The 25,418-nt window shown below is 34.2% G+C and overlaps 1 protein-coding gene across 11 annotated transcripts in view; it reads right to left on the bottom strand.

The window, feature by feature from the left end:
- The window catches only part of RTTN (rotatin), a 142,471-nt gene that overhangs the window by 54,830 nt on the left and 62,223 nt on the right, over positions 1 to 25,418 (bottom strand). For all 11 annotated transcript variants that reach the window (XR_012028187.1, XR_012028186.1, XR_012028188.1 and 8 more), the window contains 6 exons: positions 24,187 to 24,341; positions 19,955 to 20,174; positions 13,327 to 13,455; positions 12,465 to 12,572; positions 10,612 to 10,770; positions 9,351 to 9,422 (listed from right to left, as the gene is read on the bottom strand). Coding sequence is in view for 7 of the 11 variants with exons in the window: in XM_072820524.1 (XP_072676625.1) it covers positions 9,351 to 9,422; positions 10,612 to 10,770; positions 12,465 to 12,572; positions 13,327 to 13,455; positions 19,955 to 20,174; positions 24,187 to 24,341 (843 nt within the window). In the remaining 4 variants the exon portion in view is untranslated. The remainder of the gene's footprint in view (positions 1 to 9,350; positions 9,423 to 10,611; positions 10,771 to 12,464; positions 12,573 to 13,326; positions 13,456 to 19,954; positions 20,175 to 24,186; positions 24,342 to 25,418) is intronic.

Raw genomic sequence — 25,418 nt, 5'->3', positions numbered from 1 at the left:
ATTGCTAAAAGGAAAGGTAATACAAACTCACTGTCTTGTAAAATCCACTTTTTCAGGGAGCCTGGGTAGCTCAATCAGTTTGACTTGCTCAGGTCATGATCTCAGGGTCCTAAGATTGGACCCTATGTTGGGCTCTACACTCAGCAGGGAGTCTGCTTGTATCTCTCCCTAGACTCACTCATACTCCTCATAAATAAATAAATAAATAAATAAATAAATAAATAAATAAATAAAATCTTTAAAATGATAATAAAAATAAAATCCACCATTTTTTTTAGTTTTAAGTATTTCCAAAGTAAATGAGAAATTACACATATATAGAACTGTAGTAGTTATTCCCTAAGTATATATAATTATCATAGTGATAATCATTAACATAATCACATTTACCCTTCAATTAAATACAAATAGTCTCTGACTTACAATGGTTCAACCTATAATTTTTCAATTATAATGGAGCAAAGTGATACATATTCAGTAAAATCCACACTTCAAACTTTGAATTTTGATTTCTTCCTGGGCTGGTGATATTCAATAACATATTCTCACAATGCTTGGTGGGCAGCAACAGCCAGCCGCAGCTCCTAGTCAGCCAATGATCACAAGGGTAAATAGCTGATTCAATCACATGCTTTTTATTTTCAGTACAATATTCAATAAATTACAGGAGATATTCAACTGTTTAATTATAAAACAAGTTTTGTATTAGATGATTTTGTCCAACTGTAGGTTGGTAGAAGTGTTCTGAGCACATTTAAGGTAGGCATGGATAATCTATGACGTTTGATAGGTTACGTGTATTAAATGTATTTTCAACTTATGATATTTTGAATTCAATAATGAGTTGACTGGGACATAACCCCATTGTAAGTCAAGGAAGATTCATATTTAAAAATTTTTTTCTCTAGTCCTTATGAATATAAAAAGAAAAGATTGAGAAAATGATAACAATATAAATCATAATAAGAAATGCAAGTTTAAAATTCCATCTACTTAATAAGGTTTCAGAACTCATTTTATTTTTTGTGCCTGGCTGGCTCAGTGAGAGAAAATGAAACTACGGATTGTGGGGTTGTGAGTTCGAACCCCATGTTGGGTGTAGAGATTCCTTGAATAAAAACTTAAAAAAAAAAAAAAAAAAGGGTACCTGGGTGGCTCACAGAGTTAAGCATCAGATTCTTGGTTTCAGCTCAAGTCATAATCTCTGGGTGATGAGATCAAACCCTTTGCTGGGCTTCATACTCAATGCAGAGGCTGCTTAAGGTTGTTCTTTCCTTCCCCCACTCACATCCTCACTTGCTCTCTCTCAGATAAACAAATAAATAAAATCTCTAAAAAGAATCTTTTTTTTTCTTTCCCTATATATCACAGTGAAAATTGCTTCAGCCTACCAAGATTGAAGAAATTAAATTCTAATATGAACAAAAGGATATCTCAGAAAATAAAGACTAAGATAAAAATATAAAAGATAAGGAGATAAAAAGAAAATCAATTCGAGAGACCTAATATAGGACTCATATGATATATGGAAAGAGAACAAAGAAAAGTTATTTTTAAAATAAATAAACATGAGGGATGCATGGGTGGATGCATGGGTGGCTAAGTTGGTTAAGCACCCAACTTTTGATTTCTGCTCAGGTTCATGATCTCACGGTCCTGGGATTGAATCCTGCTGAGCATGGAGTCCACTTCTCTCTCCATCTCTCCCCGCCCCCGTCCCTTACCTAGCTTGTGTGCAAGCACATGCACACTCTCCTTCCCACTAAAATAAATAAATCTTAAAAAATAAATAAATAAATAAATAAATAAATAAATAAATAAATAAGAAAAAATGTGTCAGAGTCAAAAAAAATAGAACATCTAGGTCTTCAAATTAAGGAGTTTAATGAGTGTCAAGCAAGAGCAATGAAAAAGATATATAACCATAAAATTCTAGGACATCAAAGATAAAGAGAGAATGATAAACAAAAAAGTTGGCCATAAAGGGGTAAAAGAGCCAGATGGGCATCCAACTTCTCATCAGCAGTATAGGATGTCAGAAGATAGTAGAGCAAAATTCTTATAAGGAATGATTTCAACCTATCTTGTAACTACCCAAACTATCAAGTGCAATTTAAATACATTTTCAAATATGTAAGAACTCATTATGTTTGTTGCTCATGTACTTGTTTTTAAGATAGAAATATGATTATTTTGAAGATGATTTCTAGGAAAAAGTATCTCAATCAAAAAGAAAGGATGGCTAAGAGTTTAGAAAAAAGTGTGATACGATATAGACTTACAATTCAAAGAAAAAAAATTATATAGATAGATAGCCAGGGACAGAAACTCCAAGGGAAAAAAAAAATAAGTCACCCAAATCACTTAATTAGACACACACAGACACAAACTTATGCATGTATATACACATATATATTAGAAATATACATATAAATATTAAAAACTTTTAATACAATAAATATTAGACAATTTTTCTTCTGAGCCCTGTAAGTATAGATACAGAAATATAACCACAGCCCAGTAAGTGGCTCTATAGTAAATCACTAGTTTTCAATTTTTAGAATCAACTTACATATAAAGCAAGACTGAAGAGAATATGAACGTCATCAACATTCACAAAGTAAAAGTAAAGATAAAACTGACAAAGATTAGCAGAAGTGAAAGAACAGGAATATCTTAGCTACAACTTTCTTACCTTCTTAATGAGGGGACAGAGATATTATCCACAGGTAAGAAGACAAGAAACAGCAGGTAGAGAAACTAAGTCTGGTAATAGAACTAAATTTGCAGGACATTATTTAAATGAGCTAAATCCTGTGTATCAACACAATAAAGGAACAAACATTATAGCAAACTACTATTTAGATATGAAGGTAACTACCTAAAGAATTAAAATCGGTAGGAGGTAAAGCTATCTCTGTGAATGAAAAGAGGCAGTAAATTTCATTATAAGCTCTAATGGTTGTTTTAACCACATACATTTTTACTTAAAAAAAATGCTTCTAAAAATACAAACAATTCATCCAGAGTATAAGTTCTTAAAGAAGATCAAATCTGGAATATGTACATATGTACATATTACACCATTATTTTTTATTCGATTTATTTTAACTAATATTAAGCCTGAATCCCCATTCTCAACGTGCCAAAGCTTCCTAGTGGCAATGGCATGTTAGCAACAGAGCTTTACTCAGGGCAGTAAAGCCAAACCCAGCATATGCACAAAAAATGGTCTGACTCAGGCTTTCCATAGATGACTAATGGTACAAGGTCCCAAACAATGAAGCTTTTCATGCATACACAAGGTTCCGTTCCACAGATCCATCAGTAATTGATGGGGCTGTCTTCTGGCATAGTGGGGAAATCAGCATGGTCTAAGTGCTCTGTCTTTGGATGTCTATATCCTTACCAGACTTGCCCTCAGGTGAATGTGCTGGGGCTGTCAGATCATCTACAAAATTGCCAGGGAGAGTTGAGAAGGACAGTATGCAAAGAAAGAAAACTCTTCAAATCACCAGGTATCATTACAAATAAGTTTGCAACGAAAATCACAAATTATGTCATAGAACACTCCAATTAATTTGAAATCATTGTTTTCAAGGATGCAATAAACTGCAATATTAATTTAAAAACATATATTTTACTCCTAGTGTCATACTCATTTACCTGTGGTTCAAAAGGAACTAGAAGCAAAGTAAAAATCACATTTAAGAAAAGCAGACAATACAGGCACCTGGCTCAGTCAGTGAGCACATGACTTAATCTCGGGGTTGTGGGTTTAAGCCCCACATTGGGCATAGATGTTACTTAAAATCTTAAAAAAAAAAAAAAAAAGACTAGAGAGTATTTTCAAGAAGAAAAAAGAATTATTTTAATATGTAACAAATTAAAAAAACTGCTGTAATATAATACAGAGATTGGGAAAAAAATGATCCTAATTACATAAGCAGAAATCCCTAATTACATATAAATTATGAATACAGATAAAATGATATTGCTTCTCTGACACCAAGTATTTATTGTTTTGTGAAATCAATACTTAGGAGGATTCATGATGAACACCTTTAAAGATGAAAAATATGCACTGATGATTATCACATCAAATATGAAAATGATGCATACTGCAACAATAAATGAGTGGACTATCTACCTAAAACGCAAACACATATGCAGTTTCCACTTATGTCCACCATTAGTACACAGAAGCAATGACTCTTTCCCTCTGTCCAGGAATAATGAAAACGTCTAGAAGCCAGATCTCATTTCTAAATACCATTCTCCATTAAAAGAAATCAGGGCTCTCTGAGTAAATGTCTGATTCTAAGCTGGGGCTGGAAATTCTGGAATATCTTGCTATACCAGAAAATACAGAAGTGCTCAAAGACTAAAGAAAATAAGTTAAAAGGACAAAAGATTCTTCATGAAGGGGCGCCTCTAAGTCAAATCTGGAACAATTTGAATATCTAAAAATAATGATAGAAACAGGCTACAACTCATAAAACAAAGAGCCTTTGAGTCTACACTGAAATGTAGAAAAAAAAAAGAAAAGAAAGAGAAGAAAGAAAAAATGAAAGCTCTTTCTTATAGTAAAATGTAATAAATGTAGAAAGAATGACATAATTAGAAAGTCACCATTTGGCAACCATTCTATAATAATCGCTTCAGACAAGAATGGAAGTCAAAACTAGTGGAAGAAAGTTGATGAGAAGTAGGCATCAGTGCAGTCTCAGAGTGTCTTCTTGCAACAGAAAAAACTGAAACTCCATATGAAGGAAACATGCAGGCTCTACCTTAACCAAGTTAGCAAAGTCAGTATACCTAGTAAGGGGACAAACAGATGATCTTGTTTCCTGATACAATGTACTAACACTTCTACAGCTTTTCTATCAAAAAATGTATAACTTGAATCTAATTATAAGGACAGATAAATCTAATTAAAGAATATTATAAAAACTAAATAGCCTGTACTCTTCAAAAATGTTAAGGTCATTAATGCTATTCAGGAACTATTTTAGATGAAAGAAAGGAGAAAGATACAACTATCTGCAACATGTATTCCTGATCCTAGATCCTGACCGGGTGGTGTTATTTTTTTCTTTTCCTATGAAGGACAATAGTGGGACAACTGGAATAATTTGAATAATTGCCTAATTTTGGTAATTTTTATGATGATTTTATGAGAAGGTCTTCATTTTTAGGAAATTCACACTTAAGTGTTTAGAGGAAAAAGCAGCATTATGCCTGCAACTCTCAACAGTTCAGAGAAAAGATACTTGCAGACAGAGCTAAAGCAAACTTGGTATAATTGTTAACATATGGGGAATCTGGGTAAAAGTTATATAAAAACTGTACTGTTCCTGCAACTTTTACATAGGATTAATTTTTTTCAAAATAAAGTTTAAAAAAATAAATTATGTGGACAATTCAAAGTCCTACCATAAATGTGGAAAGGAACTAAAGCATAAACATACCACAAACTGACAACTCACTATATTTAAGTGCATGAAATTACATTTACCCTTAAATGTGTAACATTTTCAAGTGGGAAGACCAACTTTAATATTACAAAAATTATGCATAAGCTACCCTAATTCTACATAAAATATTATAGCAATGTTCTCTGGATACGTGTTTTTCTTCTCTCACAGGCCATAAGCCCCAGAGAATTTAATCTGATTACCTGTGAATCCCTAAAATTTAGGTACTCAACCAATGTTTACAGAAATGAACTCAAACAAACTACACAGATAATCCCTATCTAACCAATACATTTGTTATAATCAATTCTAAAATTCTACTCTGGTAATTAAAGTTGCAGGGATATGGATCTGTGACAAAGGTTCTCAAACTAAACCCAGCAACATAATCCTCCACGTGCAAGAGTACTAAATTCAAGTCAAACTGCAGAGAACTGCTTTACCAACTGGAGAGCTAGGAGCATGACAGTTTAGAGCCCCATGGACAATGATTCTGTTTTCTCTACCAGAGAAGACTATTAACCTTAAGGAAGAGAAGACCAATATTTATAAACATCACTCTTAAAAAACAATGCCTTGAGGGATGCCTGCGTGGCTAACTGGCTGAGCGGCCAGCTCTTAAATTCAGCTTGGCTCATGATCACAGGATCCTGGGATAGAGCCCCATGTCCAAGTTTGCACTCAGCTGGGAGTCAGCTTGAGGATTCTTTCTTCCTCTCCCTCTGCCCTTCTGCCCACCTGTGTGTGGGTGCATGCTCTCTCTGTCTCTTTCAAATAAATAAATAAAATAAATAAATCTTTAAAAAAGAAAAAAAAAAAAAGAACCAAAAACAATGCTTTGAATAGAAAAGATCTGTGGCACACCAAGCCTGATGAACCAAAAACTGGATTCTCATTGCAGCAGGAGCCATGGTTTCAGGTCCCTACTGAAGGTGTTGGGTGCTGAAGGAAGCTGCTCAGAAGTCAGGCTCCTTATCCTCCCCTGCTCATAGTGACTGCCCAGGTCCACTACACTGCTGTATCCATGCAACAGTAAGTGGGGAATCACACTACAAAAATTAAGACCTGATTTTTTAACTTTATTTACTTAGCAATATCATAATGCACTAGCAAAGACTGATAAAGCGCTATCATGTCTGTGGTGGGAACTAAAAGAAACACTGAAAAAATATATGAAAAATATGAACACATATATTCTACACAGAAAGATTAAGTTAAATGGCAAGAAATAAGGCAAGGCAGTAAAGGTAATTTATGAAAAAGAACTTAAGTTATAGATAACTGATATCAAATGCTATTGTCTTTCTGAGTAAAGGAAGTTAAAATGGATCATATGGTTTACTGAAAGCATTTTTTAATACTTTTTGAATTAAAATGTTTTAACTGATTTATGACCCACCTGTTCTAGAAAAGATTTAAGGCCTATTACAAGGAAAGGTAAATTATAACATGATAGTGAAAATATAGCAGGGATGAGAGAAAGACAAAGAAAAGTATGAAAATATCAGACCCAGGAATAAAGCCAAAAAACATATATACTAGATAAGCCACATGTTGATAGGAAGGCTCTAAACTTTCTAGCATTCAGCAATAAAAGGAAAAACCAACCAGTTACATAATTTATAGATGCAAATTATTACCACTCAGAAGTACAATTCCAGATAGTGACATGAAATAGGAATTTCTTTTGGGTGTGTAGAGAAAGAATCTGGAGTGGGGGTAGTAATCACAGAAAGACACTGCAGAATGCCCAGTGGAGTGACAGTACAGAGCACATCCACTTAGACTTCAGGCATCAAAACAAAGTGCAAAGCAGTAAAAACAATTCTCTTTGTAAAATGTAATTAATGAAATATCTACCTTAACCAAAATAAAATATTTACAGTGCTTCTAGGTACTGGTGCTACTTCCTGCCCTATCCTCAAAATATTGTGAAATACATAGACAAGCAAATGAAACATTTTTTCGAATAAGATTATCATTTATCATTCTACCAGTTTTAGTTGTAGAATAATAGATGTGTAGCACCTTCTTTCTAGATATAATAAACTGGCAAAGGTCACAACCTTTGGAGATTATAAAATTCCATTGAAGTATCTGAAGGCTATTTTGCTCCCTTCTTGGAACAGCTGTTTTCACTTTGGGATTTAAAGTACCACTAAACTGTTAAACAGGGGGACAAATATGAGGCCACCAACTATTCATAGTGCTAAATAAGGATGCTTAAAAATCAAAAGAAAGACTAAAAACAGATCAAAAAAGAGGAAAAAAATCTGAGTTTACTAAACACACATACACAAACCAATTAGAGCTTATTTTTCTAATTTTGCTTAAGACTAGCAAAAGGTTCATCATCAAATACTATTTGGAATTAGAGTAGCTCTCAAAATTTTTGACTTTGGCCAAAATAAGCAAGGCAAAAGACTGCAAAAGCTCATTTAAAGCACTATTTTCAACTTTTTAATAGAAAATTATTCTTTGATAAAGAACTGGAGAATAAGACCAAAAGCTACAATAAACATGTCACTAGTAACAAAAAGGAACTGTATACTATTTAACTTGTAAAAGAAAAACATGAACATCTATGCATGTTTCTATACTATAATAAAATGTCCCAAGAACTCTAATAGAACCCAGAAGTAGCATTAACTCTTGCTTTCATATTATATTAATTTAAATAATAAAAAAATCATTGACATTACATTACCAAGCATATAAAACACAAGTGTTGCTAGTTTAACAAAGGGACTAGAGATGATTTGTATTTCAGCCAAAAACAACACATTTTAAAATCTAGTTGTTGGATAACAAGCATCAAAATTACACCACCATTAACATAAATATTAATCCTGTGTATTCTTTCCAGTTTTGTGTCCTATAGTTTTATTATAATGCAGACTATGAATAGCCAACCATTATCAGAAGGAATGTTAAACAAATTAGAGGAACAGGTGGAAAGTGGCCTAGGTTTTTCCAGAACTAACAGTTAAGCTGGGTGTGTCAGGTGTGGAAAATAGAGCCTTCCAAGAGTTAAATGAGATGTAGGTCTTGACCTGGATTCAGGATTCAAGTCACTGTCTGAAAAGCTGCCCTCACTGCAGGCTCAAGTGGATTCAGCAATTCCTCCATAGGTATATTCTAATGAAAAATTTAAAAGAAATTTTGGATTTGTCGAGGATCCTGGGGAGTGAGATGCAACAGTATGATTAATAAACACAGAGAAAGAACATATTTTATGTCCCCAGTGACTGCACTTTTCTATCCTGCAAATCATCTAAAAAGTAGTAGGCTATAAAAAAGTTAGGTACTACTAGACTTGATATTCAGAACATGAAAAAAAACTTAATCCAATAAAAACCAAAGAAAGATAAATTATGACCTTAAACTGTACTAAGGAAAGGAAAAAGGGCATTAACATTAATGCATACTTAATCATAAACAAATTTATGTATTATGATTAAATTATAGAGACAGTACAATGAGTAGGTAAGAGAGACTAGCTACACTCAAAGCAAAGATGTGATTTAGAGCAAACTATTTAAACCTTCTAATGCAAAAGTTCCTTAATCTACAAAATGAAAATAATTTAGTGGTTCAGAATTCAAACAATTATACAAGTTAAATATTAAGTTAAATATTGTTAAGCTCCTAGAAGAGTACACAGAATACTGTATTAGCTATTCTATTTCTGTACATGGAGAAAAATCCGTAAATGTGATAGAATATAAGAAAATTTCTACATTTCTTTTAAGAGATCTTGTTGCCATAGTTTCATCAGTAATGAGATATATACATATAATATACATACACACGCTGAAACTTTATCAATTAATCTCAAATATCTAAATTGATAACTGTTTAAAAGCCACTCACCTGCCAAGTATAATCCTTTATAATTACTGAAGGCATTGGAATTACAAGAAGATTCTGAAGAATAAATGCAGCCTAAAAAAAAAAAGAAAGAAAGAAAATGTCAATACTGCCATCTTGTTGTCATCTCTGAAATAACCTATATATTGAAATTTAATAATAAAGAACATTTCACTGGATAACTGAACATCCTGAAACATCATTATGAAAACTGCCAAGCTCATTGCTTATTATATGATGACCTAACAGTGGGTGGAATTATTTCATCAGAAAATATACTTTTTCCTATTTCAGAATTTTATATTTCCAAAAAATGGTCTATAAAATGTAAACTGTTCTGGTAACAGTTAAGAAATACTTACATGTTTCTATTATTACATACACACACACACACACAGACTCTCTCCCTTCTCTCTCACCCCCCTCTCTCTCACAAGTTCCTTTCAATAAAAAAGTTCTAACTAGAAATACAAACCACAAATGTCCAACTTTACCTTCTAGGTCCTAAAGATAGTCAAATTAAATAACTGTATATATAGTGAAGATTACAATATGAAGATGAGTAACGGGGTAACAGAGGGGGTCCAAGAGAGTGAAATTTTCAACCATCTTAATTCGAAGTCAACAGATATGTTGAAATTCGTAAATCAACAATAAGCTACAAGTTTAAGCATTACTATTAAAAAACAAATAACAAGAAACTATAGCATTTGGATAGTGGAACTGAGAACTTGCAAACAGGGGGCCTGGATCTGCTGTTTCCTCCATAAAGCCTCAAATCACTATTTCATTGCTGTTTTTAAAAATAGTTGCATCAATCATCATTTCAGTAAAAGCAGTAATGAAAGAAAACCACCAATTATTTAGAAAGAATTAAAATAGGGTTTAATTTTCCTCATATTTTATGATTACTAGAGTACTCTGACAGCCATTCATCTCAAGTAAAGCTTTACAGATATTTCTCATATACACTGAGGTAACAGAAAAGTAGTTTTTTTTTCTGTGAACTACTTTCCAATATATAATAATATAGAAGAGTTCATATAAAACATAGCAAATTCTGCCCTGATCTTACCAAAATAAAGGAATCCAGTATTTACTGTGAATTAGTATCTTTTTTATTCTCTGGTAGCATTTTATTTGGGCTTTTTTTGCAGGCAGAAAAAATCACGGTGGGTAATCAGTCCCCAGTCTTTATAAAGACCAACACAACGAATTTCTAGATCTTTATGAAAGGGAAAAAGTACTAAATGGACAGGCATACCTCCCGGCGCACCATACTACATTCCGACTGGTCCAGCAGAATGTTCACCACTGTCCCCCAGAGCCCACCAGAAATGTTTTGACAACTATTTGCCAACGCGACACAGCCAGTTTCAAGGGTGGTCAGTGCTGATCCTAATCCCAATGAAGTGAACCTCACCTGTTCAGATTTAAAAAAGTTGTCAAACCAAAAAATCCAATTTCCTAACATGAATTCTTAATTTTTCTGGCACATGAGATATCACACTTTCATGACATTGTCTTGACGATCCTAAATTATAAAAGGCACTTACAGAAAATAGTGCCCTATAAATTTATGAATGAATAAAAATCCTATTCTACAATTCAAATAAGCAAATATCACAGAAAATCAAAACCAGGTATAAATAAGAATAAAAATTATATCTCACAAACCTTGTTCTAAGGAAAGCACTGGGTGCTTACATATCTTTTGTGAACATGATTCCTGTTTATTCCTCCTTTTTAAGGAGGTTATCTATTATTTTGTTCTACTATCCTTAAGTTACTAGTGTTTCCTCCAAATGGCTTTAATTTTTTGAAACCTCTTCTCAAAAAGAAATAACTCGATCTTTTTATAAATTATCTAGTATTTTCTCCAAAATTACTATAAAAGAAAAATGTTTCAAATAAGATTTATGTGGTATGATGTGTTTACCACAGTGCCACTGCAGCTCAAGCTATGCATTTTGGTTTACTTCTGAATTCTGATTCTAAAATAGTTTCATAGATAGTTACAGGGTAACCAAAAATAATGTAGTCATAACATGGTCATGCAACAAGTCCAAGGTCAGTATTACAAAGAATGGAACCTCTAGGTTCAAATAGTGTTTCTAAAAATCAAGGTTTATAGCATAATAGAAAATAATCATTTCTTGCTTAAAACTAATGGATGGTGCCCATAGTTGACAGTATTGTATACTTAAAAATTTGCTAAGAGGGTAAATCCTATGTTGTGTTCTAATCATAAAAATAACACAGCGGAGAAGGGGAAACCTTTGTAGGCGAAAGATGGGTTTACAGCATTGAATGATTTCAGGGGTTACACTTATCTCCAAATGCATGAATTTGTACACATTAAATACGTACAGCTTTTTGTATGTCAATCATATCGCTTTTTAAAAAAGCGATTAAGTGGACAAATGGCTAAAGCTGGAAAATTTATTAATAATATAAAATTTTGCACTGCAATGGTATTATTCTATTAAATGACACACGAATGTCATTAGGCAGCTATCCTTCTAAAATCTTTGAAAATGGCTAGCATCTCCATTAATTTTTCACTTGTTCTTTCTAAAAGTGAAAAATCCTAAGATTTTTTTTTCTATTTTTAATCTGTAATGAGTTTGACTGGAGAGGATCTGCTCTGAACTGAACTGTGTCTCCTTTAAATTGCTGTGCTGAAGCCCTAACTCCCCTGTTGTTAGAGATTTTAGGAGATAATTAAGGTTAAATGAGGTCAGAAGGGTAGGGTCCTCATCTGATAAGATTGGTGGCTTTATAAAAGGAGGAAGAGAGGAAAGGTCACTGACTATACAGTGAGAAGGCAGCTATCTGAAAGCCAAAAAGGAGAGCCCTCACCAGAACCCAATCATGTTGACACCTTAATCTCAGATATCCAGCCTCTGGAACAATGAGAAAATAAATTCCTGTTTTTCAAGTCACCCATGTTATGTGTTATGGATCCCAAACTGACTAAGAGAGGGAGTAAAGAGTTTAAGGTATGGTCACTAAAATAATCTCATACTGGAAAATACGAATTTATGTACATACATATATTTGTTGTTTCATTTGTTCTAATCTATAGATTAGGACTCAATTTTCCTTCACACTGACCTCTGGGTCTCGGTCAACCCATAATGGAATGAGCCACGCCAATCCTTGTGGGGTAGCATGTCCTTCACTGTGACTGCCCAAAGGCAAAAACCAAAGTGACATCCACTCCTGGAGTGAAAAAAAGGGAAGAGACACATGAGGTAAGTTTCAAAGAATAAAATAGAGGAAGTTCAAATAACTGAATTTTTAAAAATCAAAACAAAGTGTTAAAATGTCCTTAAGACTTGGCTTAAATTCAGTATTTAATCAAAATAAAGGCAATAAAAATCTCAGCTTCTTCTTAAAAAGCTAAATAAAACAATTTTTCTTCAGAACTATCCACCCCATGATTTAGACAAAATGTAGTTCTCTAAAGCACACAAACTTCAATAAAAATAAATCTCAAATAAAATTCAGGTTCACAGCTTCTAAGAAATCTCTCAGTCAAAAATCATGTCTGTCTAAGAAGAAAAGTCGGGCAGCCCGGGGGGCTCAGCGGTTTAGCACCACCTTCAGCCCAGGGCCTGATCCTGGAGACCCGGGATTGAGTCCCACATCAGGCTCCCTGCATGGAGCCTGCTTCTCCCTCTGCCTGTGTCTATGCCTCTCTCTCTCTCTCTCTCTCTCTCTCTCTCTCTGAGACCCTGAGATCCGGGATCGAGTCCCACATCAGGCTCCCTGCATGGAGCCTGCTTCTCCTTCTGCCTGTGTCTCTGCCTCTCTCTCTCTCTCTCTCTCTGTGTTTCTCATGAATAAATAAAATCTTAAAAAAAAAAATGTAAGAAGAAAAGTCAAGAGATACACTTTCATAGAGACTTGAAATGCGTGAGCCACAGCACATTCCTTGGCCAGCAACTCTTCAGAAGGCAGCCTATGCTCTCACCGAACTTTGGGCCTGGGCCATCATCTCGTGGGATAAATGAAGCAAGCAAAGAACTGTGTTCTTAGTGACCCCTTTTCCCATAAAGGACATAGCATTTCCTCCTCGCTCCACATAAAAAGAAGTAATGACCTGAAAAACAAAGATAAACAATATCATGGGGGCTTTACTCTGAGCAGTATATAAAAATAAATATGTAACTTTCTACTAACTTGTCTGATCTGAATCCTAACCACATGAAGTATATGTAACATTTTTAGTTTATACATCTCAAAATGGTTACGATGGTAAATTATAGGTTATGTGTTACCACAATTCAATATTCTTAGTTTAAAATTTTCTACCTTTGGAACTTGTGCAAAGATGTGTAGTATCCTCCTAGGAGACTTTTGTGATGTAGAATATGCTCATACATTTTTCAAATGTTACACTATCCTTGAACTAAAAGAGCTTATACATATCTTATTGAAAAATATACTTAGAAATTGCTACCTTTACAAAAATCTTTTGACTATCAGAGTTAGCTAGATTTTTCAGAATAATGATTTAAATATAAATGAACATTTTTTCCACTTCTGAGCAATCTTAGACTTCTATTCCATATTTAAGAATATGTCCATTATTTAAATTATTGGCTCTCAACTTTTTCTCAACTTTCCCACATATCTGAAGGGTTTGATACATTTCCATCAGTAACAAAAGAAATGTTTCTTATCTGAAGAAATATGTCCTTAACTGAGGAACTGAATCAGAATGGACAAGGGGAGTCAGATGACAGCAATTTGAGGCAAAGTTCTTCCATCTAATTTAGAAAATCTTTTAAAATATGTGGCAAACACTTTTGAAACATTTCTGTGTTTGAAGGACATACATTGTCCTTCAAATTGGACAGTACTTGTTCAGATTGAACAAGAACCTTTATAACTTTTTAACTCTTTTTTAAAAAGATTAATTTATTTTATAGCAAGAGAGACTGAGAGACAGCAAGCACTGGCAGTAGGGGAGGGGCAGACAGAGGAGAGAAAATCTCAAGCTGACTCCACACCAGACTCAGAGCCCAATGCAGAGCTTGATCTCATGACCCTGAGTGCCCCACTTATCAACTCTTAAATAAAAATATTCAAAGTGATGAACTATCACTTAAGTCACAAAATTTTAGTAAAAAAGGAATGCTAACCATATTTAGGTGGCCATACATTATAAAAGAAAAATCCATTTTAAGTCCAATCAATCAAAACTCCTTGTTATCTGGGGCGCCTGGGTGGCTCAACTGGTTAAGTGACTGACCCTTGACTTCAACTCGGGTCATAATCTCAGAGTTGTGAGATTGAGCTCGGCTAGGCATGGAGTCTGCTTAAGATTCCCTTTCTCCCTCTCCCTCTGTCCCCCCTCCCCCACTCATGGGCTCTCTAAAAAAAATAGTAATTATAATAATTTTAAAAAAATTTTTAAACTACTTGTTATCTGACCAATACAATAAAAAGTATTTCAGTTTACCCAAGGCCTCTGAATACTTTTATTCACCACAGCATCCTTTAAAGTAAGCCATTTTGTCTTAAGATAGAGACTATATTTCTAGTTTGGATTTTTTCAGCTCATACAGATTATTTTTAAAAGATAGCATAAATCACAAATGTTAGGTACAGCTTATTTAACAAAAGCAATTATTTGAAGATGATTTGGGATCTGTGAGCCAAATTAGAATTTTCATAAACCAAGTAAGTGTGTATTACGTCTAAAAAATAAAACGAGATTGTCTAGGAGTTAAAAACTCCTAGATGATGGGCACTGCTCTACTATTCCTTCCTCATGTGTGTTTTTGAAATTTTTCATAATTAAAAGTTTGAAACTTTAAGGGACTATATTAGTAATAAGATACCTGAATGACCAAGTCCTTATTATTCTCCTCTAAGTCACTGGAGAGAACTATATTGTGGTTTCATTACTAGTTGAAAAGGGACAAGCCAAGAACTAAGTACTAGCCAAGTACTAGCTCCTTTCGATCTTTTTGTCAGATCCATGGAATTATATTCCATATGTCTGGCTTTAAGGATTTAATTATCAGTCTATTCACCTGTCACAATATATCATGCTTAGTTTATTATTTTTTTAAAGACTTCATTAATTTATTCATGAGACACAGAGAAGAAGGCAGAGACATATGCAGAGGGAGGAGAAGCAGGCTCCCTGCAGGGAGCCCGATGCGGAACTCAATCCCCGGACCAGGATCATGTCCTGAGCCAGAGGCAGACGCTCAACTGCTGAGCCACCCAGGCATCCCATCATGCTTAGTATAAAAGCCTCATTTCTCAATTACAAAAAGCAAATATTTCTATTCAAATTTTACTGGGTAAAAACAAAATATCTGTATTAGAAATACAGCTCCCTTCTGAAAAGGAATCAGCTTTAGTGAGAAACTATAAAGTAAGTCATTTGGACCGACAATGACTTTGTTTCAATGTGTACTCACATAAGCCTTACTTGATTCTTTAAAAAGGTACACTTAACCAGTAGGAAATAAATCTAAATGTTTACTAATTATGTAACTATGAAAAGATTTCAAGTTAGATCTAATGGGACTCTGCCACAATGCCTAACAAAAGTGACAGACATCTTCATATTATTTTCCTGTCACTTAATGTGAAGACAAAAAGATTGTCTTTCCAACACATTATATAAAGCATGAAAGGTGCTCTTCTGTTTATACCAAATCAAGATTTGTTAATCAAGTGTTACTTAACTATGGAACATTATAAACAGGGATTGCACTTTTTATCTATTCCTTTGCTAATACATTGTGCTGATTCTTCTTACCTCAAAGACAACTGAACATAGAATTACATTACTGCCTCTTTGCCTTGACTTCTCACCTAGAACTAAGAAGCCTTTTTGTTCTCCAATACGAAAGCTCACTTTAAGTTCTGGTATTTGAGACACAAGGTGTGATCTGAAATCTCTCTTCTTACACAATTTTAAAAATAAAAGCAATCCAGACAGTTTCCAAATATAAACAATGTTAACACTTAAGTTCTTCAGTCACTACTGTAGCAGACCCTCACATATCCCTGCTCTGAAACAAATGAAGTCACTTTACAGAGGAGATGGGCTCCAAAAGGTTTATAAAGGGAGTATATACAAATCACATTACACATAATGCTGTAAATTAGGTACTTAAATATTGAATTATATTTTAAATGCATTAGAGGATCTGACTTTTTAAAAAATATTATGGTAAGTTCTTGAAGCTAACATAACTATTCTAAAACTTCATACACTTCTGGCCATGGACACACTGAAGCTTAGAAGAACTAATTAATATACTGACAGTGTACACTTTTTTAGTAATTATAATTATCCAAGAAAAAAATCTATTTGATTAAAATGGCTACATTAAAATTCATATTAAATTTTATAGTACAGCTAATACTATTTAGGATTCTGAAATCTTTTTAACAAAACAAAGTATACTTTTGGGAAAAATTCTATGTAACATCATCTGAGGCATGGTTTACAGCTAAATGTACAAACATCACCTTAAGCTGGATTTAATAATGAAAGCACAAAAATTAAACACATATCATCACATTCATGTTACATTTTAAATATTACTCAAACTGTATTCTAAATTTAAAAATCACACATAAGACATATATAAATTAAATTACTATTTCTCCAATATGTACAAATTACTGTTAGGATAATGAGAGCTATGGGAAAATTGAAATAATACAAAGATAATTCTCATAAGCTCACAGTCTAACAGATCAACCCATTAAACAAAACAGAAATACAATGTCTTAAGCACCATAATAGTGGCATATACTAACTGCTGCTGGCGTACAACCTAAGAGGAAACCAGTCACTCTACTGAGTGTGTATATCTGGAAGATAAGGAAAGACTTCCTTAAAAGGAAGGTAAATGAATAAGTGAGATCTTAAACTTTGTGTACAGATGGCCATCCGAAAAAGAAAAGAAATTATATGAAGAAACAGACTTTTAAAATAAACTTTTTTATTTAGTGAAAAGAGCCAAATTAAATGGAAACTTCAGGGTAGTGGGAAAAATTAAAACAGATATGAGACTCAAAATGCAAGATTACAAAGAGCCATATGCACTTAAAAAAGAGCTTTGGGTTGAAACATTTCTGTTTTAGGGATGCCTCGGTAGCCCAGTGGTTGAGCGTCTGCCTTCAGCTCAGGGCGTGGTCCCAGGGTCCGGGAATGGAGTCCCACATTAGGCTCCTCTAGAGAGGAGCCTGCTACTCCCTCTCTGTGTCTGTTTCTCATGAATAAATAAAATCTTAAATAAATAAATAGATGGATTTCTGTTTTTAAAGGATAATCTGGTGGTAGGTAGACTGCTGGACCACAAACAGAAACATGCAGCAAGAAAAGGAACAGGAAGTCATGGATACAAGTTGGTCAAAGCACCCCATATCTAGAATGCCCATCACTATCAAATATTTCATTCATGTTTCAAAACCTACCTCTACATTGCCTCCTCTAAGAGTCTTTCTTAACATCCTAATACAGTTAAAGATCCCAACCTCTGAGTATCATTCAAACTTGGGCTATCACTGAACCTTTCAAGACAAGCAATGCTGATGGATTTGGTCAATCCAATGAGCCATTTTTAGATCCAGACAGTTCATTACTTACGTAAACAGCAAAAGCAATAGTAGCCAAAGGTGCCAGCTTCCAGTGTCCTTTGCAGGGTGACACTGAAACAGAGGGCCAGATGATAGCAATGTGGATAGGAGGGCACTCTGGTGTGGAAGAGTTCATGCCCTGCTGCAGCTAAGCTGCTTATGGCCCACAGCTATACTCCAAGGGAACTGAGGCAGAAAGCCTCACTCATCAGAACCCAGGAGGCAGTAAGAGACAGGCTCGTGACAGACATCCTACAGAGAGCAAAGCAGTAAGAAACAGTCTTGTAGCAGTTCCTCGAAAGCCCCCCATGTTCTCATGTTCCAGAAGGATCACAGGAACTTTTTTAAGACTTAGATCAGAGCAAGCCCTGTCTCTGTGGACTACATGTATAAATGCAAGGCTGGCAGGGAACCCTGATGAAGCTCTTCTCTTACAGAACTATGTATAGCTACATAATTGCTATACTTACTACATTATGCAGAAACTATACTGACCTAAATGATAAAAATGGGACATATAATGTGTGATATCATGTTAAGGCCATGCTCATTAGAAGGTAATGAGAGCTAAAAATACTTGAAAAAAAGCTTTTAAAAAAATAAATGAAATAAGACTCCATCTAAAAATTTCAGAAAAAAGAAGGGCACCTGGGTGGCACAGTTGGTTAACCAACCACAGTTTGGTTTTAGCTCAGGTCGTGATCTCAGGGGGTTGTGGGATTGAGCTTTGCATTGGACTCCACCCTCAGTGCGGAGCTGGCTTGGGGGACTCTCTCTCTCTCCCTTCTCTCTCTCCTCCCCTACCCCCACCCCTATAGTAAATAAAGAAATTTTTTTTAATTCAGAAATATCAGAAAAAGAGCCATATATTAAAGCCAAAGGAGAAAGAAATAAGCATAAGCAGCAATTAATTAAATGGGGAAAAAACATTAAAGGGAGGATCAACAAAGCCAAATTTCATTCTTTGAAAAGAATGATAACAATAAAACATACAAACCAGCAGTAAGACCATTCAAGAAAACTTAGAGGGAAGGAATAATGAGTACCTGGAATGAAACAGGACCTCACTGTAGAGCTGATATACATTTAAAGAATAAGCTGCACTGATGGATCATTTTAGAGCTATGAATTCAAATGTTTAGATGAAATTCTAGAAAAACATAACTTATGCAAAAAAATTTAAATCTCAAAATTCTAGATTTAAATTCATTTCATTTCATTCAATTTACTTACAATCTTCTCCAAAAGAAAACCGCAGGTCTGATTGCTTTATCATCAAATTCTACTAAACATTTAAGGAAGAAATACTACCAATTCAAATCAACTATCCCAAGTTCCAAATTTTTCCACATATTAAAAAAAAATACATAAAAGGTGGGCTAACTGTGATATTAAAATCTGACAAAAGTTTTATGAGAAAGAAGACATGCAATAATCCTAAAAGCATTTGCTGCATAAGAAAATTGGAAGAGGGGCAGCCTAGGTGGCTCAGTGGTTTAGCACCACCTTCAGCCCAGGTTGTGATCCTGGAGACCTGGGATCGAGTCAAACGTCAGGCTTCACTCATATGTGGAATATAAGAAATAGTGAAAGGGACTACAAGGGAAAGGAGGGAAACTGAATGAGGACAAATTAGAGAGGAGACAAACCATGAGAGACTCCTAATTCTGGGAAACAAACAAAGGGTTGCAGAGGGGAGGGGGACAAGGAGGTTGCAGAGAGGATGGGGTAACTGGGTGACGGGCATTAAGGAGGGCACTTGATAGGATGAGCACTGGGTGTTATACTATATTTGGCAAACTGAACTTAAATATTTTAAAATTAATAATCACTAAATTTATTTATCACTAAATAAATATAGTGATACATATAATGCACTTAACATTATGCCTGACACAAAGGGAGTGATCAATAAATAGTAAATAGCTATTCTTTGGGGGTTGTTACTATTGTTGTTATAGTCACTGGTTATTTTTACTTACTTCAAGTAGACCTGACAAGTACTTAACACAAATTTCAAATGGCTTTGTGAGAGGAGAATGTGAGCTCCATCCTGGAGATGCTGTGAGATGAGCCATCCCTCGCAAGGTCCTCTCAAGGGATGGCAGGCCATAGAAGTGAGGAGCATCTGTGACTCTCAGGCACTGGAGCAGTTTCAGAGACAGCTGTGTTTGGAAAACATAAAAAAGTTCCAAGCATTTTCTGTGTATGTAAAGAAAGGAAAAAAAGAAATCAATAAGAGCATTAAATGTGATGGGCCTAGTGAGTTAACTTATTGATGGTAGAGGGTTACTAATAACTTAATATGTGAGAAAATTACGAAGCAGGAGAAGTAGCAGTCTTAAAACTGGAAAACATAATTAAAATACCATCGAGGGCATATGATGTAAAAGACCAATAACAATTACATTGAAAACATGTAAACAGATATTGGTAATTAGCATCCAAAAATAAAAGTTGGAATGGAAAATTAAATGTGTACTTTAAATGAGTTTAATTGACATATATTAAATCTATACTTTTATTCATTAGATATCATTTAAAAATTGATTTTTAATTAGCTGAAATTGAAGTCCGACACATAATTTAAATGAAACTGTCAGGAACAGAACAAACAAGAAAACACTCTTTATGAGAAAACAAAATCCTTGAAACCAATACGTAGGCATGAGATGAAATTCTTGGAAGAAGTACATCACTTTTTAACAAACATTGAATAAAATCTGAAATTTCTTGTTTTACAGATTTTTACACTGCAAAATTGACAACTACTGACTATATTTTTACCTATCTAATCACAGTATTATAGGTATATAGTTGTATGGTTTTTTAAAGATCATAATTTTTATATACCTGTCATCTGGATGTTTTTAAAGTTTTAGAAACACAAAGCCTGAAAGTTATTTGTATAAATGTATATTTCTCATGAGTCAACAACAAACCACTATAACTGGTGAACAACATGGCAGTTAGGGGTACTGACCCCCATGTGCAACATACAATCCTCGTATACTTTTCGACTCTCTGAAAATTCAACAAATATCCTACTGTTGACTAGAAGCCTTACTGATAACATAAAGTCAATTAACTTGTATTCTGTATATGTTATTGAATACTGTATTCTTACAATAAAGCAAAATAGAGAGAAGAAAAAAAAATTTTCTTTAAAGTAAGCTCTATGCCCAACATGGGGCCTGAACTCACAATCCTGAAGTCAAAAGTTACATGCTCTACCAACTGAGCCAACCAGGCAACCCAAGAAAGGAAATATTAAGAAAATCATAAGAGAAAACACATATACAGTACTATACTGTATTTATCCCCAAAAAAATCTGTGCATAAGTGGACCCACATAGTTCAAATGTGTTGTACAAGAATCACTGTAATGTAATTATCAGTTTTTAAAATGTTCTTCTGGTTTTTTTAATTAACATACAAATAATTCTCATTTTCTGCTCCTTTTACCTTAACCACTCCAAAAGAAAAACTATACTATCAAAGGGAATGATATCCCTGCAAATATCTAACCAACCCCAGTTGAACCTGGCACATCTGCCACCAGTTCCTGGTTCCTGTGAACCTTCCCCAAGCTCCACACCCAATTGGTCTCAACCTCCTTACGCAAGTTCCTCTCAACATCCAAAGAACATTCATCCAAAGAACAGTCCATAGCACTATTTCTCAAAGTCTAGCCCAAGGAACTACCTATGATACTTACTTACTATGTAGATTCCTGAGTTACTGGTCTTAATATTTAATAAGCATCCCAGGAGATTCTATACACATTTCAGTCTACTACCAATGGATTCACTTTGTTCTTGTCTTCAATACTTTAAAGAGGCATAAATGCATACGGTAAAATTCACAAGTGTTTTACATACACCAGCAGGATGGTTTCCATATGAATATAATCATGTAACCACCAAGCATAACAACAAACAAAACATTCTCAGCACCTCAGAAGGTTCATAGGTGACTCTCTCTAGTGAAATTTTTATTGACTTCTATTCTAAATTCACAAATCCTCTTTTATAACATGTCAGGTCGGCTGTTAAGCCCACGCTATGAATTCTTTACCTTATAAACTCTATTTCTCATTTGTAAATTAGTATTTAGTTCTTTTTTGCAGTCTCCATTTCTCTGCTATTGATATTCTACATATTTTTACTAATCTTGTCCATCTTTTCATCTAATATCTATTGTATGTATATTGAAAATATTACATATAATAATAGCTTTAAAGTTCCTGTAATGGTTGACATTTCTGGGTCTTTTTCTAATGACTTTTTTCTCTCAATTATAGGAGACATTTTCCTACTTCTTTACAAGTCTCTTCATTCGTGATTATATGCCAAACATTTGTATACAAGAGCTATTGAAAGCAAAGTACAGGGACACCTGAGTGGCTCAGCGGTTGAGCGTCTGCCTTGGGCCAAGGGCATGATCCCAGAGTCCCAGGATCAATTCCCGCATCGGGTTCCTTGCATGGAGCCTGATTCTCTCTCTGCCTCTGTCCCTGCCTCTCTCTCTGTGTGTGTGTGTCTTTCATGAATAAATAAATAAAATCCTTTAAAAAAAAAAAAAAAAGCAAAGTACATAATGGTTTCTCATAGAAATGGTTTGCAATTTGGTCACAAGATTTCGGTTAGGGACTGAGCTTTGAGATCTAGTCAGGTGTTGAGCTGAATTAGGGTTGTTCTGACACTTTAGTTTCTTTCAAAGATAGTATATGTGGGATCAGGTCTTTCCTTCCAGCAGAGCACAGGAAGACCTCATCAGATGAAAAAACTTTTGTACATCAAAGGACACTATCTAAAGAGCAAAAACACAACCCACAGAATGGGAGAAAATTTTGTAAATCATATTTAATAAAGACTGATGTCCAGAATATGTAAAGACAACTAAACAATAACAAAAAATCAAACAATGCAAAAACAGGCAAAGGACTTGGATAAACATTTCTCCAGAGAAAATATACAAATAATCATTAAGCACATGAAAAGATGCTCAACATCATTTCTCATTAGGGAAATGGAATCAAAACCAAAATGATTCCAGTTTATACTACTAGGATGGCCATAATAAGAAGTGTTAGGGAGGATGTTGAGAAACTAGAATGCTCATACATTGCTGGTGCGAATGTAAAATGGCATAGCTCCTGTGGAAAACAATTTGGCATTTCTTCAAAAAAGTACTCAGAGTTACCACAGGAACCGGCAATTCTAGTTGTAAAGTATATACTGGAGAACTAAAAACATGTTCACACAAAACATGTACACAAGTGTTCACAGCTGCACTACTCACAATAATCAAAGGTAGAAACAACTTAAATATCCACCAACAGAAAAATGGATAAAAAAAAAAATAAAAAAATAAAAAAAATAAAAAATAAAAAAAAAAAAAAAAATGGATAAACAAAAAGTGGTATATCTGTACATGAAATGTTAATCAGTTATAGGAAGAAACAAGTACTGATATGTGCTACAATACGGATGGACCTTGAAAACACGAAGTGAAATCAGACACAAAATATCACATATGTCTGATTCCATTTATATAAAATGTCCAGAATAAGCAAATTCATAGAGAAAGACAGTGGTTGCCACAGGTTTGGTAAGGGGTAAATGAGGAGGAACCACTTAATAGTTACAAAGTTTCTTTTCAGAGTAATGAAAATATTCTGGAATTAAATAGTGACAGTTGAATGACATTGTGAACACATCAAAACCATTCAATCATATACTTAAAATGGCTGAAGCAGTAAATTTTATCTAATTAAAACAAATTTAAAATAAAAAAATAAAAAAATAAAACAAATTTAAGTCAACTATGGAGACACACTTGAAAATCATCTACATAAAAAGTCATAAAGTCATAGAAATGGGTATTACTGCTCAGAAAATTAAGAGTGGACCAAGACCTAAAACCTAGAGACAGCAAATTACTGTGTGTGTGTGTGTGTGTGTGTGTGTGTGTGTGAGAGAGAGAGAGACAGACAGACACACAGAGACAGAGACAGAGACAGAGAGACAGAGACAGAGATTACAATTAGGCTATACCAGAGACTCCAATAAAGTAAAAGACAGACTACAAGTGATAATTACTGAATTCTTCCTCCTTGATTGGAAACAAGTAAAAAGTAAGACTCTTTGGAAATCAAAGCGAACTAGGTTCTCTATCAATGTCCCCAAATTTTCAATGATACAAACGGTACCTGTCAGTAACTGCCATGAAACTAAGCAGCAAGGTATTGAAAAGAGCAATCAGTTCTTTCTGGAGCTGTTGCCTGACAGCAGTCTGGATGTCATCTGTTTCCTCTCGTGCCTGTGACTCCGTCAGAACCAGCAGGTCTAACAGTGGGTTTGGACTCTAAAAAACAGTATTTGTAAAAAACCATTTACTCTTTAGTTGAGCTGTGTGTTGTTCCTATAAAGATTTTTATTGCAGATCATGCTCTGGACTATCTAAGAGTTCTATTACCTCGCCAGTAGGTATGGGTCTCTAGTGCATTAATAGAGATGTTATGTTCTAAACTCAAAAGGTGCTTCCTATGTTTCCTCAACAAAAGAACAGTACATCTATTATAGAAAACTGAGTAAAATATAGAGAAGCACAATGAGAAAAACAAAAAACCCCAAGATCACACTTCACAGAGATAGCCACTATCAATATATTGGTGCCCACTATTCTTTTTTGTGTGCGTATAAACAGAAACAGAATTATAATTCTGTATTGTTAACAAAACTGAGATCAAGTGAAAAAAAATCATTATTGGTACCCCTTTTTTAACTTAATATTATAATTATTTCTTCAAAAAACTCATTTTAATATCTGATTATTTTTCAACCATAATATTCACCACACCAACTACTAAAGAATCAGTGATTTCTAATTTTACTGAGTCGTGGGGAAGGGTGTTCAATTCTGACTATACCATATGTATGAATTCTAAGCAATGATATTATTAAATCAAATAGTTTTAATGCTTTCAACATATATTTCCAATTTTCTTTGCAAATCGTGTACCAACACATACAACTAAGCAGGGTGGGAGAAGACCCACAGCATCCAAGCCAATGCTGAGCATTATTACTGCTTCAATCTTTACCAATTTGATAGTCTGATAAAACTAGTGCTACTTAAATTTTTTGTTTTCTAACTTCAAAAAAAAATAGCCAAAGAAATATAATGTCATTATTTTCAATACTACTAAGAGTAGAAAATGTTATATTAACCAACCGCATTGAAGATATATGGAATAGTTACTGATCACCTATAATGTCATAGGTGCTGTGTTAAAAAGAGAAAGAAAACAAGATTCCACTTTTTGACTAAACTAGACGATGTACATTTTCAAATTTTACAGATGGGCAAATGGGTTTGTAAAGAGGTTAAATAACTTGTCCAAAGTCCTACAAAAAAACAAAGCAAGGATTCAACCTGAAG

This window comes from Canis lupus, chromosome 1 (assembly GCF_048164855.1).
Source record: "Canis lupus baileyi chromosome 1, mCanLup2.hap1, whole genome shotgun sequence".
Classification (NCBI taxonomy): Eukaryota; Metazoa; Chordata; class Mammalia; order Carnivora; family Canidae; genus Canis; species Canis lupus.
This window is presented reverse-complemented; position numbering and strand designations above follow the sequence as displayed.